This window comes from Maylandia zebra, linkage group LG7 (assembly GCF_041146795.1).
Source record: "Maylandia zebra isolate NMK-2024a linkage group LG7, Mzebra_GT3a, whole genome shotgun sequence".
In the NCBI taxonomy this organism is placed as follows: domain Eukaryota; kingdom Metazoa; phylum Chordata; class Actinopteri; order Cichliformes; family Cichlidae; genus Maylandia; species Maylandia zebra.
In genome coordinates, this window is record NC_135173.1 from 62,536,457 (window position 1) to 62,551,350 (window position 14,894).

Sequence of the window (14,894 nt, forward strand, 5' to 3'; positions counted from 1 at the left end):
GACAAAAAAAACTGCTCTGGGTCCTAACTCTGGAATTACACTAAATGTGACCAAATTTCAAAAAAGAAAGGTCATTATATATCCAAATGGTCCAGTTTAAAACTTCATTGACATTGTAATGTTCAACAAGAACACTTTGCTTGCCATTATAGAAAACAATAAGTCACAAACAGAATAATAAATTGTAATCAGTTTGAACAGATATGACATTGGTAATACTACTCTTTGGTGCTTCCCAAATAAAGCTCATCAATGACTTCCCAATATACTGTACCATAACTGCAACTTGACTGGATGGAAGATGCATACAACCACAAACCACTTATACATACTAATCACTAAACAGTATGTTAAACAATATGTTTAATGAAACAGAACTCACAGACAGTCAGTGGTGCTAAATATGGGGAAACATGTTGTCAGCTGAGACTGAACAAATCACTTGTCAGAGTAATGACATGTTTCTTCCAGTTGAAATGCATCATCCAGATGCACACAATCGGCTTTCTTGGATTTCTTTACCTGGCTGATTAAGGATGCATCAAGACATTTTCTGTCTTTTTATTAAAATATATATATATATATAATATCACAGATTTGGATCACAGCCTTTATTTCTGTTTAATGAGTAATATTAGAAAGTTGCAGAAAGATCCATCCACACACCTGCAGAAAGGAGGTGTGTGGATGAACTTGCCTCTAATGAACAAATGCTATACTAATGCTTTGCCAGTTTGAAAAGTCTCTCAACCAATTAAAGGAGATCTGAAGATCAAAAGATATTTAAAAAAAGATAGGAATTTGTGTTAAACTATAAGGAAAGTTATTCCTCTAATTTTAACCTTTACTTTCCCTGTTATTCTCTGTTCTTTCCTTCAGCTGTCTTCAATCTCCCCTGTTCTCTTTGCATAAATTATGTGTGTGTCTGTGTGTGTGTGGCACTCTGTGTGTTCATGTGTGGGTGTGTGACTAGCAGGTCTTGATTTTTGTCCAACAGTATCTCACTAATGGTTTCCTCTCTGTACTCCATCTGTACGCAGAATCACTCAGTCTCTCCCTTCTTTCTCTACCCTGTTCATGTCTCACTCACTCTAGATGACCAAAAAACAGATTTCCTGTTACTTAACCTCTTCTGGTGTCCAACCATATGGATTCATTTGGTTTTATGTGTCAGCTTTTCACATACTGTAGTTGTTACTTGAATTTCTGTCCACCACAAATGAGTGTGTAAAATAATTCCACAGAAAACTGATAATGAGTCCTCTGGATCAGTGGTCTCCAACTTTTTTTGTGACACTGACCGGCTTATGTCCAACAATATTTTCACGGACCAACCTTTAAGGTGTCGTGGATAAATACAACAAAGTAAAACCAGTACCGGTACCAAAAATAAGAAGATTTATTCATAACACACGGGAAAAGACCCAGGGTAACCGAGTTAATGATAAAAATGATTAAAAAATAATGATAAAAACCCTGAAAACCATAAATTTCACACCCGAGCCTCAACTCTTGTGGCCCGGTACCAAACGACTCACAGACCAGTCCGTGGCCTGGGGGTCCATCCCCAGAGGTTGAATCCTAATGACTCTGTCACTGTCTTGTATATTTTTTTCCTCCAGCACTATCGTCAGGTCTGCATTTTAATTTTTCTTTGTTAGTCTGCACCATGGGTAAAGACTCGCAGAACTGGCATATTTTTTTATCTCCCTCACAGGAAGAAACTAGCAATGATACAAGAACCACTAATATAATTCTTGGCGAGTCAAAATGGGTGGGTATCCCATTAAAATGATCTCAACTTTGAAGCGATGTGTCACGTTGGCTGTGTAGAAGGCAGGTTAGGACCCAAATGCAGGACTTCAAAAGAACAATGCAAAACTCAAAACAGCTTTATTGCTGAGCAAAAGACAATAAAATACATTATACAAAATAAATCTGACCAAGCAGAAAACAGGAACTCATGAGATAGGCATAAACGAGGGAACATGGACAACATGGAGCGTACAGCAAGATAAACACAGCCTAGAAGGAGAACATGGCAAAGGGCAAGGGAAGACTGAGACAATATAAACACACAGAGAATACTGAGGGAACAGACCACAGGTGGGAACACAGCGGACACTAATCACAGACTAATGAGACAAGGAGAGCAAAACTGAACATACTGGAGACGAGACACAGGCAACCAAAATAAAACAGGAAGCAACAGAGAATGGGAACGGAAATGCAGGTAAACAAATATAGCAACCCAGATTAAGACATGAGAACGGACAAGGACAAGAGATATACACGGAGCCCTGGACAAAGATACACTAGCTTGATGCAGACAGAAGACAAAACACAGACAAGATAGAGTTTACGCAGAATAAGAAGCAGAGGAGACTGGGACACAATGAAGAAAGAAGGGAGCGGACTTCACAATGAAACAGTGGACTAGAACCACAAAGACTTAATATAATACTCAATACAAAATAATAAAGACTAGAACATAAATAACATCACAACCCCAAAAGAAAACATAAAGATTCTACAAAACTAAGACCCCTGGGTCCAAGACACCATAACTGAAGAAACAACCAAAGGGAGTGAAGTGTGGTAAATACATTTGAGGGTTATCTATGCAGCCAGGTACACTAATGACCAAAGTTCAGCTACAAATGATGTGCTGGAAGCATCTAAGCTTTACAGTCCAATATTTCAGTTCAGTTTTATTTATACAGCAGAGTCGCAGGGTTAACAGAGAGCCACTCACACCTATGGCCAAATTTAGAATCAGCAATTAACCTAACCTTACTAACTGCATATCTTTGGACTGTGGGAGATCCAGATTACCCAGCGAAAACCAAAACAGCTACAGATTAGGACATGCAAACCCCACAAAGGCTGTGGCCAGATGGTGGATTCAAACCTTGCTCTGAGGCAACAGTGCTAACCAACACACCACCGTGCTACCAGCATTTTAAAGCTGACCGCACAGCTGGCTATAACAAAGTTTGAAAATAACAATTAATATCTTATGTTTCTTAAGAAGAATAGGAAATGAATTATTACTAAAGTCCTCCAGTATCTCTCTTTTCCAGTATACATGCTGCTCTGCCTCAGTCTTCAGCCTTTCACCTCCTCAGCTCTGCTCCTCTGTGGTGCTCTGCTCCAGATTTCACTCTTTATTTAGTTCTTCATATTCTGGACATCTCTGTTTAGTGCAGTTATTATTCCTCTGCTGCTCTGCATAGCCAGCAACATCTCCATGTGTCCATGCATCCATTATCCCTGCTGATCACAGCTCAATATCCTATTCGCAACCTGTTCAGCCTTGTTCAGAATCTTCTATCTAACTAGCTGCTATAGCTAATTTGACTATTGGGTAATTAAGAGCTAACTTTACTGTGTGCACCAACAAGTCAAGAAGTGAAGCTGATGTTGATTCATAGCTCTATCACTGCATCGTTTTTCCTTGAAGCTGAGTCAAATTGAAGTAAAGAAATATTTCAACCAGCACTGAAGAATACATGCCAGGACATGTATTCCTCAGTGCTGGTTATTACTTGTCTTCAATTTGGATATGCACCTTGACAACACTGGACAACAGCTAGATTGCTTACACTTTACTGTATACAGGCATTGCAAAAGTGTCTCTACATTCTTTCTGAAAGCCACAAAGGGGCGATTGCTGTGGTTTCAAAAAGAAATATGGTTGTACATGTAAGAAATCTGTGGGAAAATGGCGCTCTGATCCCTTGATCTGTTATTTGCACTAAACTGATGAGTGTACAGTCTCAATAAGTAGTTTCAAGTATTACTGACTATAAAAAGGACATTTATTTTAAAAAGAAGAACTGAACATGCTTTTTGAAATGCAGAGTTAGAATCGAATCACCAAATAATTTCTATGAAGCTACATAGCAGAGGAAAGTCTAGTGAATGTAGCCTAGATGCTGGTGGTGGCCAGGATAAGGTGGATATGGGGAGGAGGAATGTGCTTCTTAAAGGCAGAGTGATAAAACAGCAATGACGTTTAAAGCGCATGGAAAACAGAATGATTGGCTCACAGAGGGCAGGCAAAAAAAAACAAAAAAAGAATGGGCCAGAGTGATGACAGAATTGAGTTTGTTTATCGTGGGAAAGCAGACGTGTTGCAAAGGATACACTACCAGCTCAAACACACAGGAATGGAAACAGATGGATGAATATAGATCTTCCTTACTGAACTTGTGTTCGACCTTAACCCTCTCAGGCCCAAATTACGTTTTGTGTTGCTAATGCACAACCAAGTCCTGCAGTGGTACTTCTGAGTAAAAAAAACCTCATAAAATATGTATGTGGGGTAATCAGGTTGTTAGGTCTTAACTGTTGCAAATCTGCAACGTCTGCCTGGAGAGGGTTAATTTCGTGAATTATGTTTTAGACTCCATTAGACTCCATCGTGTATTAGTGCAAGCCTACTTAGGTAAATGGCAGAATGCTCTCCGTCAGAGTCCCCCTTTGCTCATCACATTGGATATCAAAAATCCAAGATGGTTATGGTGAAAATGTTGAGTTTCTGTCTTTGTAATGGGACTAATCTTTCTTAAATCCTGATAATACTTTCCACACTCACAAATTCACTAGGGTATGCTTGCTTCTGAGTGATGTAAATGTCATCATCACACAGTGAGCAAATGCTTGCTTTTTTGTGTCCACAGAGAATTTATATTACAATGCATGTGCCCTTGATAGTGGACTTTAAAGAAATATCACAAGAATGACTACTTGACTATCAGGTCTCCAGCTCAGCTGTCCATGTCCTTGTTTGCAATAGACTATAATCAAGTCATTTCATATGCTAAGTGTGTTAGTGGTCTTAGTCTACCCAAAGCCTGTTTTATTGATAATTACTCAATAAAATTTCTCATTTTAAACCATTTTTAAACCATTTTATATGCTTTGACAAATGGCAAAGCTACTTTGGGATCGACACATATGGATGTGTTGTTTACTTCTTATTCAAGTCCATACCTAATCTGTGATATTCAGCTAGAAAAAAACACAAGAAGGCAACAGTAAAAATACTGCAAACATGAGGCTTCAGAATTTCCTTCTGTCCATTTTTTCAGTCACTTACCAGTTGAGAGTCAGCGGGCTTATCACAGCTTTCATAGGTGACATTTCTAACCACTGCACAACTGTGCCATCCAACTTCAAAAAAGTAATGAGTAATGTTACTGTAGCTTTGTCTGTCTTTTGCCATGGTGTGAAAAAGTGTTTGCACCTTCCTTATTTCCTATTTTTTTGTATGTTTGTCACACTTAAATGTTTCAGATCAAACAAATTTAAATATTAGACAAAGATAACACAAGTAAACACAAAATGCTGTTTTGAATAAAGTTTTTTTTTTTTTTTTTTTTTATTAAGGGGAATAAATTCCAACCCTACATGGCCCTGTGTGAAAAGCAATTGCCCCCTAAACCTAATAACTGGTTGGGCCACCCTTTAGCAGCAACAACTGCAATTAAGCATTTGTGATAACTGGCAATCTTTTCCAGTCTTTTCTAGTGCTGTGGAGGACTTTTGGCCCACTCATTTTTGCAGAGTTGTTCTAATTCAGCCACATTAAAGGGTTTTAGAACATAAACCATCTTTTTAAGGTTATGTGTGTGTGGGTGTGACTAAAGAAAGTGAACTCCGCTTTCCAAAGATGTAAAAAACCACAGTTAATTTATGTTATAAAACATAAATTTACTGGGGGCAATCACTTTTTCGCAGAGGGCCACGTAGGCATGGATTCCCCCCCCCCCCCCCCGATAATAAACAGCTTTATTTGGAAAGTGCATTTTGTGTTATATTTGTTTAATGTTTAAACTTGTTTGATGATCCGAAACATTTAAGTGTGACAAATGTGTGACAAAAAAACAGGAAAACAGTTTTTTCACACCACTGTACACACAGTCTGTTTTAGCAACAATTGTAAAGTACACAGTTTCATGTTCGGTTTTGTTAGCAATATGATGACAGGTCTACAAAGCTCCTTTTCTCTCATTGTCACATAGTGCAGCTGTGTTTTCAGGTTTACACACTCTGGAGGCCATTTTAGAAAAGCTCCATGTACATGGATTAAACATTCACTTTTAATTTAAACAGAATAGCAAGACGAAGAAACAAAGATATGTTTATGAACTGAATGAAATCTTAGCAATGGAGATTTAAAAAAACTCTATATGTCTAGTCTAGTCAAATCAGGAAATATGTAAAGTGCTTCTCACATCAACTCCCTCGCTTCCTCGCCCTGCAACAGCCTCTGTGCCTCAGATCTTCCCGTTCTCTTCTCTGTCCACTTCTCTTTCTTACTATGTTTTTGGTCCCTTTCCTTCTCGTGTTGCTTCCTTTATCTGGTCTTCACTGTGTTGTTCTGTCTCCACAGTCACTGTATTCATCAGATTCTAGACAGTGTCTCTTACACCCACCACCATGACATAGTGCACAGGGACCTCAAGGTGTGTGTGTGTGTCTCACTGTGTTGCATTGCTGTGCACCCGCTGTACAAGAGCTGCTTGTATTTTATAGTCCTGTTTTTTAATTTTTGCCTGTGATTTGATACAAGTTTTGTCTGTGCCTGCTGCCTGTTTGTTTGTCTCCCCTTGCCTGTCTTGCCTGTCTTCTGGTTCTGCTTTTGCAGCTCTTGTTGTACTATTTTAGAAGTCTGAAATATATTTACAATTCCTGTGGGTCCTAGGACTGTCATACTTTGAGCAAGAGTGACTGAGTGAGTGAGAAAACCTGAGAACGGGTGAAGGAGTAGAGGTCAATAGAGTGGCAGCAGTGACAACTTTAAATACTTGCAGAATCCTTTCCTCAAAGGCTTTGTTATCACTGCTGCTAAATAAATTACACACAAAAATATACAGGTTAGACAGAGTGTCTCCCACACGGAGCTGCAGAGCCCTCCTACGCTGCCTGACTAATATTTGGCACTTTCTTTAAAGCAGAAAATAGCAAACTGCACGCATTCTCTCTGTGTAGCTCACAGACAGGTTCACACTTTTTTATATGTGTGTGCAAACGTGTTGAGTGTGGAAGAGAGAGCTGGTTCCTACACTGAAAACATGTATGTGTGCCTGTGACAGTTGGGGCTCAATGTGCTAAATGTGTTCAGACTAACCTGCTCCCCCTGCTGTCTGCATGCAGTCATTGCATCCAGCAGATCCTGGAGGCCGTGCTCCACTGCCATCAGATGGGTGTGGTTCACAGAGATCTCAAGGTGAGTCACGAGCAGGTCATGTGTCTGTGTCCATGTAGGTGTGTGAATTTTAGCTGCACAGCTATAAAATCAGTATAAGGAACATTCTGTACTATGTTCAGGTCAGGTTTAGCTCAGGGACAAGAGTCCATGAAGGAAAAATGTAGAGCTTCCACAAAAAGAATGATACCTTCCAAATGTTAATACAAATTATTAATTATGAACAGTGTTCCAATTTTTTAAAAAAAAAGGTTCTATGTGGAATTCCCACTGTTATATGTGAGTGGTGTAGCAGATTACGTTTTGTTGAGTTTTGTCATCTGTATTGCAGTTTGGTCTGGATATCATCTTCTGATGTCATGTTGTCTGTTTGCCTGATGAAGGCCCAGTATGGCTGTGGTCTCACTTTTTTGTAAATCAGTAAGCGGTTCTCCATAGTTCTGTGTTTTGTCTGACTGTTGTAATTGACAGCTGGTAAGTGCAGTGAAAATATTTATATCCAGCATGTCTGTGCATGTCTATGGGCTGGATTTATCAAAACGTGCATGAGTGTTTGTGCACATATGTTGAAGTTCTGTCTTGTGCATGCACTTGAGTGGACTACAACTGAAAGAGAAATTTCATAGCAGGTGGAAACCTTGTGTCTGCTCACCTCCAGTGCTGCAGTGATGTATACCACGCAGCTGACGTTCTTTTGATTAAGTTCCTTTGGACTTTCATTGACCTGCTTCATGTTTAAGCAGGATATGTATGTATATCTGAACAGGTAACAATGAATCCCTGTTCACAGATGAAAGTAACTAATCCTTCACAGAGGAATGTTTGAATATTTTTTGTGTATATCAAGCGTTCCTCTTATTATCATGTGCTGTTTCTTACAGCATAGATACATACTGCAGCTGTATAAAACAATATCTGCTGTACTGAATTACATACATTTTTTAGTGATTTGTGCAGTATGTATGAGTAGCAAATAAACAAATAAAAAAAAACAATGTTAATAACCAACCAACATATAATTAAACAACAACCTAAAGCTCTATAAAGAACAAAAAAAACCCAAATAATCTTTTGTAATGATGATAATAATAATAATAATAATAATGGATACTTTATTGATCCCCATGGGGAAATTACTTGTTTTTTCTCTGCATTTGACCCATTCACTCAGTGAAGCAGTGGGCAGCCCACTAAGCAGGCGCCCGGGGAGCAGTGTGTAGGGACGGTACCTTGCTCAGGGGTACCTCAGGGTAGCCGTTAAGTGGATTCGAACCGCCGGCCTTCCGATCATGGGGCGACCACTTTACCTACTGAGCTATCCCTGCCCCTATGATGCAGTCAAGACAAAATATTGTCAAGAATGTATGTTAACATTAATATAGCAATTTATATTACATTTATAGCAGAAATCTGTGTGATGGCTTTTTATTGATTTTAAGACTATATAAACTTAGTACAAAAAGTAAAAAAAAATTGTGTTTGGTCATTAATTAATAAATAAATAATAATTAATAAATTACTCAATAAAATTAATAAATCTTGTGCTGTTGGAAAGCCTGTTTATTTCCCCTTAAATGGTCTTGAAAAGCTTGCCAAATGTTTTATTCCATGACCGTGTACTTCATGGGGCAGGATCAAAGGACAAAGGACAGAGGCCTTGGCAGAGATGATTCAGCTCAGGGAGCTGGTGAGGTGGCCAGTGGCGGAGACTAAGTAGCTGTGGGGGCTAGTTGGACCCCACAGCTACTGGCCAATGGAGTAGATAAATCCTACCCTGAGGTTCAGGATACTCAGAAGACTCTGTCAACTCTTGTGGGAGCTGAGCAGGGTGCACTTTTCTGATGTCTGGGTCCACAGCAGCTCCAGTGCAGGATACAGTGGAAGCTCCAAGTTGGCTAGACTAGTTTGTTCAGAATTCACTGGGTTCACTTGCTGAGACACAGATTCAGGGAAGGTCTTGGGTAGATCAGCACTCTCTCTGACCCAGGAAATATAGAAACTAAGGCAGCCTGTACAACCTGAGGAGCCCTCTCTTCTGTGGAAACAGCTCCCAATTTGGATTTGGGAGACAGACACACTGTCTGCTTTTAAGATTATAGGCTTAAAATGTTCCTTTTTGACAAAGCATTTTCTTAGGTCTGGATTAGGTGACCCTGAATTAGTGCAATAACCTTAGGCTCCTCGGGGTGTAATGCACTAGTGCACTAATGCACAAGTGTTCACTCACCTTTCTTTCACTCACTATGTTTTTAAACACTACTCTGCACGTAATTATTATTATTATTCATTCCTGGCTCTCTTCCAGAGTGTGTCTTTTGTTCTGTCTTCCTCCCCTTGAAACCAACCAGTTTTGGCACATGGCTGCTGGGGAAGTTCTTCTTGTTAAAAAAGGACTTTTTCCTTCCCACTGCAAAGTGCTTGCTAATAGGGGGCCATCTGATTGTTGTTGTTGTTTTTTATTTTCTCTGTGTTATTGTAGGGTCTTTACCTAACAATATAAAACCCCTTAGGGAACTGTTGTTGTGATTTGGTGCTACATAAATAAGATTAAATTGAACTGAATTGAATTGAATTGTCCTATAATAGTCTATTACTGTGAAGTAACTGGGAGTAAGAAGTGGGAATAACCAGCTAGTGAAGCAGTTGAGGTTTGTGAGATTTTATACCTTCGAATGCTGAGATAGCAGCTGGCCAAGCCCTCATATCAGCTGTTTCTCTCAGTCTTTGTGAGTAGACTAGAAACCTAGAACAGTCTAAGTCATTTTCTTCCATGTAGATTGTTGTGCCCTCTGGGTGCTTTGTGCGGTCAACTTGCTCTGTGACTATCAACTGTGTGGAATTTGGTTAATTGTTTTCCAACCCAAGTGCAGAATGCAGGAGACCAAAGTGAGCATAAGGTGAATATTTAATGCTGGATTGATCAAAGGAAAACATGATCCCAAAACAGAAAGCAAAAGGAGGCACAAAGAGTAATTATACAAGGAGTGTAATACTAGGACGCACTAGGAAATCTAGAAAGCATACTGTGGGTGACTCAACAGAGGGGCAAGAGGAGACTGAGACAATAATGACAGTAATGAGGCTAGGGGAAACGGTGGGGGAAAACAGCTAGAACAAATCAAAGACAGATGGGCACAATGGGGCACAAAGGGAAGACTGTACACATTTAATAAAAAATCATTATAAAAAAATGTAATATATAAATTATAAAATAACTGTACAAAACCAAAGGCAGAATAGCCAGAAACTGAAACAAAGATATATGAAAGAAGATACTTAGAAATGTGGCAAATAAGAATAAATAATAACAGTCAAACTGAGAACCCAAAAACATTGAACTAAGGTGTTTATTACTAATAACTGACCCAACCAGTTATTAGATTTAAGGGGCTTTTTCACACAAGGCCATGTAGGTTTAGATTTTTCCCCCGGTGCACTGGTGCACAGTCATGTTGGAACAGGAGAGGGTCATCCTCAAACTGTTCCCACAAAGTTGGGAGCATGAAATTCTCCAAAATGTCTTGGTATGCTGAAGCATTAAGAGTTCTTTTCATTGGAACTAAGGGGCTGAGCCCAACTACTGAAAATGACCCCGCATCATGATTCCCCCTCAACCAAACGTTATCCTTTGCACAGTGCAATCAGACAAGTACTGTTCTCCTGGTAATAGCCAAATCCAGACTTGTTGATCAGATTGCCAGACAAAGAAGCATGATGCATCACTCCAGAGAACACTTCTCTACTGCTCTAGAGTCCAGTGGCGGCATGCTTTACTTCACTGCATTTGGAACTTGGTCATGAAGTGGCCATTCCATGAAGCTCTCTATGTAATCTTCTTGAGCTAATCTGAAGGCCCAATTTGGAGATCTGTAGTGATTGCCAACCTCAGCACACTATGCAGTTTACCTGGCCTACTAGTTCATGGCATAGTTGCTGTCATTCTCAATGACTTCTACTTTGTTATATTTCCCCCCAACCGTTTACTATGGAATATTTAATAGCAAGGAAGTTTCACAGCTGGACTTGTTTGGAGGTGGCATCCTATCACGGCATCACACTAGAATTCACTGAACTCCTGAGAGCGACCCAATCTTTCCCAAATGTTTACAGAAGCAGTGTGTATGCCTAGTTGTTTGAGTTTATATACCTGTGGCCATGGAAGTGATTGGATTACCTGAATTTAAGGATTTAGATGGATAAGTAATACTTTTGTCAATATTCTGTACATAAATAAATAAATATTTCATTTAATAAATACTTAATAAATACCGATTGCAATGTTTTTTCAGCAATACTTATTTCATCATGGTATTAGTTAATGCTTTGATGCACTGCTCTCTTTATTTTCATCTCTCACTTTAATACAATGCATGATTGGATACAATGCTTGGGTAGCAACCATCAGATGTACACTACTTTTCGTAAAACATTGAAGAATTCTTTGAGTGCACTATATAGTCTGTACTCACTATATTTTAGACAGTACTACATTTTCATTGAACCAGTTAGTGGCCCCTTGCATCCTGTGATTCGTGACAGTGTCATCATGGAGAGAACACTCCCATCTTCAAAGAAATACTACATTATATACAACATCATTTTATGTTGATTTGCAGTGACCCTTTTCTTTAAGAGGACAGTATAAAACCCCCACACCACCCCCACTGTTGGAGTTAACAATGAATTGACTTTCATAGTCACTTAGATTGTTTTTTGTTTTTTGTTTTTTTGCTGTCTAGACACAGAAATAGAAACAACGATAATTCTCAGCCTGAGCCTGCTCTAATCAGACTATGGTTGGATGCTTATTTCAGTACCAACATCACTGTACGGTGCATTTGTGTGGAATCCTCTGCATGTGTTCTGTTAGGATTTTATAAATTTTATGCAAATATCAAATGTGAATTTTTTTTTCCAGGTACAAACATGGAAACTACAGTTACCTACTGATTATTTTCTAAAGCAAATTTCTGATTTTTATTGGAAAATATGAGACAGCATGGTAACTTGTTTGATGATGAAGTTAATATCCTCATGTTTAGCAATTAATATTAATCACATTAACCATCTAACATCCTTTGGTACAATATTTGAGTCAGGAAAGTGGACAAGTGATATACAGAATAGATGATATGTTAAAATCTCACAAATTGAGTTTTTAAATCTGAATTTTATAAAGAATTTGGTGCACTTTTGGTAACATTTAGGAAAGGAAAACATTAAACACGTTTGCATTTTGACTTTAGTTTTTAATTTGACTTTTTTGCCCATTGAGTATACAACTGTATATAATATATACAGTTTTTGTGTTTGATACTGACATTTGCAGCTCTCTTTATCATGATTATGATATAGTGTCAAAAAGTACAAAAACATCATCTGTTCATTTTGACTAAGTAAAAAAGTACAACAATTAATTCCCCGATTAGTCTGAAGTTCAAATCTTGACTTAGAAAGTGTTTTGTTTTGTTTTGGGTTATTTTAAGTTGTCCAAATGAACTAGAACTAGAACATTTTATTAATAAAGTGTAGTAGTATTTCCTAAAATATCAAACAACTGAGTCTGTTCTTTGTGGAATGAAAAATACATTTGTCCAACAGTTGTGGAATATTTCTGAATAAGATTGATCTACTGGGCACAGTAAGTTAAGGCCTTTACTGTATGCACCTTCTGTGTTTTTAAATCAACCAGCAGAGGGTGACATGATGACTGTCCTTCAGCTGGATTACAGCATACAGCTGTTTCTATCACTGTGGTGAAATGATTGCTGCTTCTGTGACACAGATCTGTCACTCGTAGCATAAACTAGTCAGACAGCAAAGAGCTGTCATTCCTGTGTAGCTATTTGTCACATTTGCTTTTTACATCAGCGTCTGAGCAGCAAAGACACGACTATTGCAGACAGACAAGATGTGTTTGGTCGTCCTCAAGTAAACAAAGGCAAAAAAGGCTTATACACATTTTCCAGTCCCATCTGTGTGTCTCAACCTCAAAATGAGAGAGTACATTTTATTTGCTGGAAAATGTATGACTGTATCTCTGAATATGTCTGTAGCCATAACTATTTTTAGCGTTCTGATCTGAGTATAACTGGTCTGCCCCATTCTCCTGTTTTCCCTTTAAAGTTATGTATAGGAAAAGAAGTAAGAGAAGAAACTTGTTCCCAATGCCCCATTTTCCACAACCAGTTGACTACCCCCCCTCCCCCCAAATGCATTTATTGATTTTCTAAATGTTTGCATATACACACACAGCTGAGCATGATATCAGCAGAAGCAGGACACTACCTCAGGCCAACAGGACTCAAGTTGCGGACAGTGCAAAGGTGCCCCGAAGACTATCCAACATATAGTAGCAGGGTGCAAGATGCAAGCTTGGACAGAGTACACCGAGCGGCGCAACCAAGTAGCTCTATAGAAACATCTGCGCCACATGTGGACTAGAACTCCCCAAGTCACTAAAGGAGACACCATCAAAGATGGTTGAGAACAAATGGGGCTAAATTCTTGTGGGAGTTAGGAAGCTGCTGTCCAAGCAACCAGTCATAGTGGTGATTGACAGGGAACAGAGGACTGCAGTTGTGATAGATGTGTCAATCCCAGCAAATAGCAACATTATGAAAAAGTTCTGTATGAATGCCTCACACATGCTTATGCTGCATAGTCATAAACATCATCATCATCAGTCATCAGGTGCTCTGCTAGGATAATAAGCTGGCCAAAATATGAAATATAAGCCACTGACATCAAGACAAGAAAGCTCCTTACCATACGTGGAGGGTTCCATCCCAAGCCTAGTGCCACTGTACACTGAGGGGGAGGAAAGAGACTGATTAGTCAGTGTCAGAAGTACTATCCAAGATGAAACAACAAAGATCCATCAGTACATCAGGAAGATGTAGCAATGATGTAGCACTGAGCATGTGCTTAGGGAATACCCCAGGCAGCAGAAACTCAAGAAACAGGAAAAAAAGAACAGGGACCATCTTGGAAGGACTGGTCCTTCCAGTTGCTAAAAAATAAAATGTCACAGAAAGACTACTGCCATAAAATAAAATAAAATAAAATAAAATAAAATAAAATAAAATATCAGCCACAAAGAAACCAAATTAAAGCGCAATTTTTTAAAAAAAACTTAAGCTTGTTGAATGTGATACTAAACTTTTATCTGGCTCAACTCTGCAAGATTACTGTTGAGATCTTTGCATAGTGATTATAGTACTTGTTGCGAGTGTGTAAGATAGGTTAGATGGAGTTACAAATGACTTAACATGAAATAAAAACATCCCTAGATTTTGCCACCCCTTCTGAAGTAATTTAAGAAAAGCCTTTCAGTAACAATGTCGTAACAACCTTGAGACATAAATTAATAAGGTCATAAAATGTAACACTAACATGACACGACTGTGCTTGTGTTACACCTTCAGCCAGAAAACCTGCTGCTGGCCAGCAAATGTAAGAACGCAGCAGTCAAGTTGGCTGATTTTGGACTGGCCATTGAAGTACAAGGAGACCAACAGGCTTGGTTTGGTAAGACACACACACACACACACACACACACACACACACACACACACACACACACACACACACACACACACACACACACACACACAGAAGTGTGCATGTGTCTGTAGGTGTTATTAAAAATAACACAATTAGAAAAGCATCTCCATTA

General features: G+C 38.8%; 1 protein-coding gene across 8 annotated transcripts in view; it reads left to right on the forward strand.

Moving 5' to 3' along the window:
• The window catches only part of camk2b2 (calcium/calmodulin-dependent protein kinase (CaM kinase) II beta 2), a 65,317-nt gene that overhangs the window by 16,144 nt on the left and 34,279 nt on the right, over positions 1–14,894 (forward strand). For all 8 annotated transcript variants that reach the window (XM_076886863.1, XM_076886864.1, XM_076886868.1 and 5 more), the window contains exons 6-7: positions 7,165–7,237; positions 14,644–14,746. In XM_076886863.1, the coding sequence (XP_076742978.1) occupies positions 7,165–7,237; positions 14,644–14,746 (176 nt within the window). The remainder of the gene's footprint in view (positions 1–7,164; positions 7,238–14,643; positions 14,747–14,894) is intronic.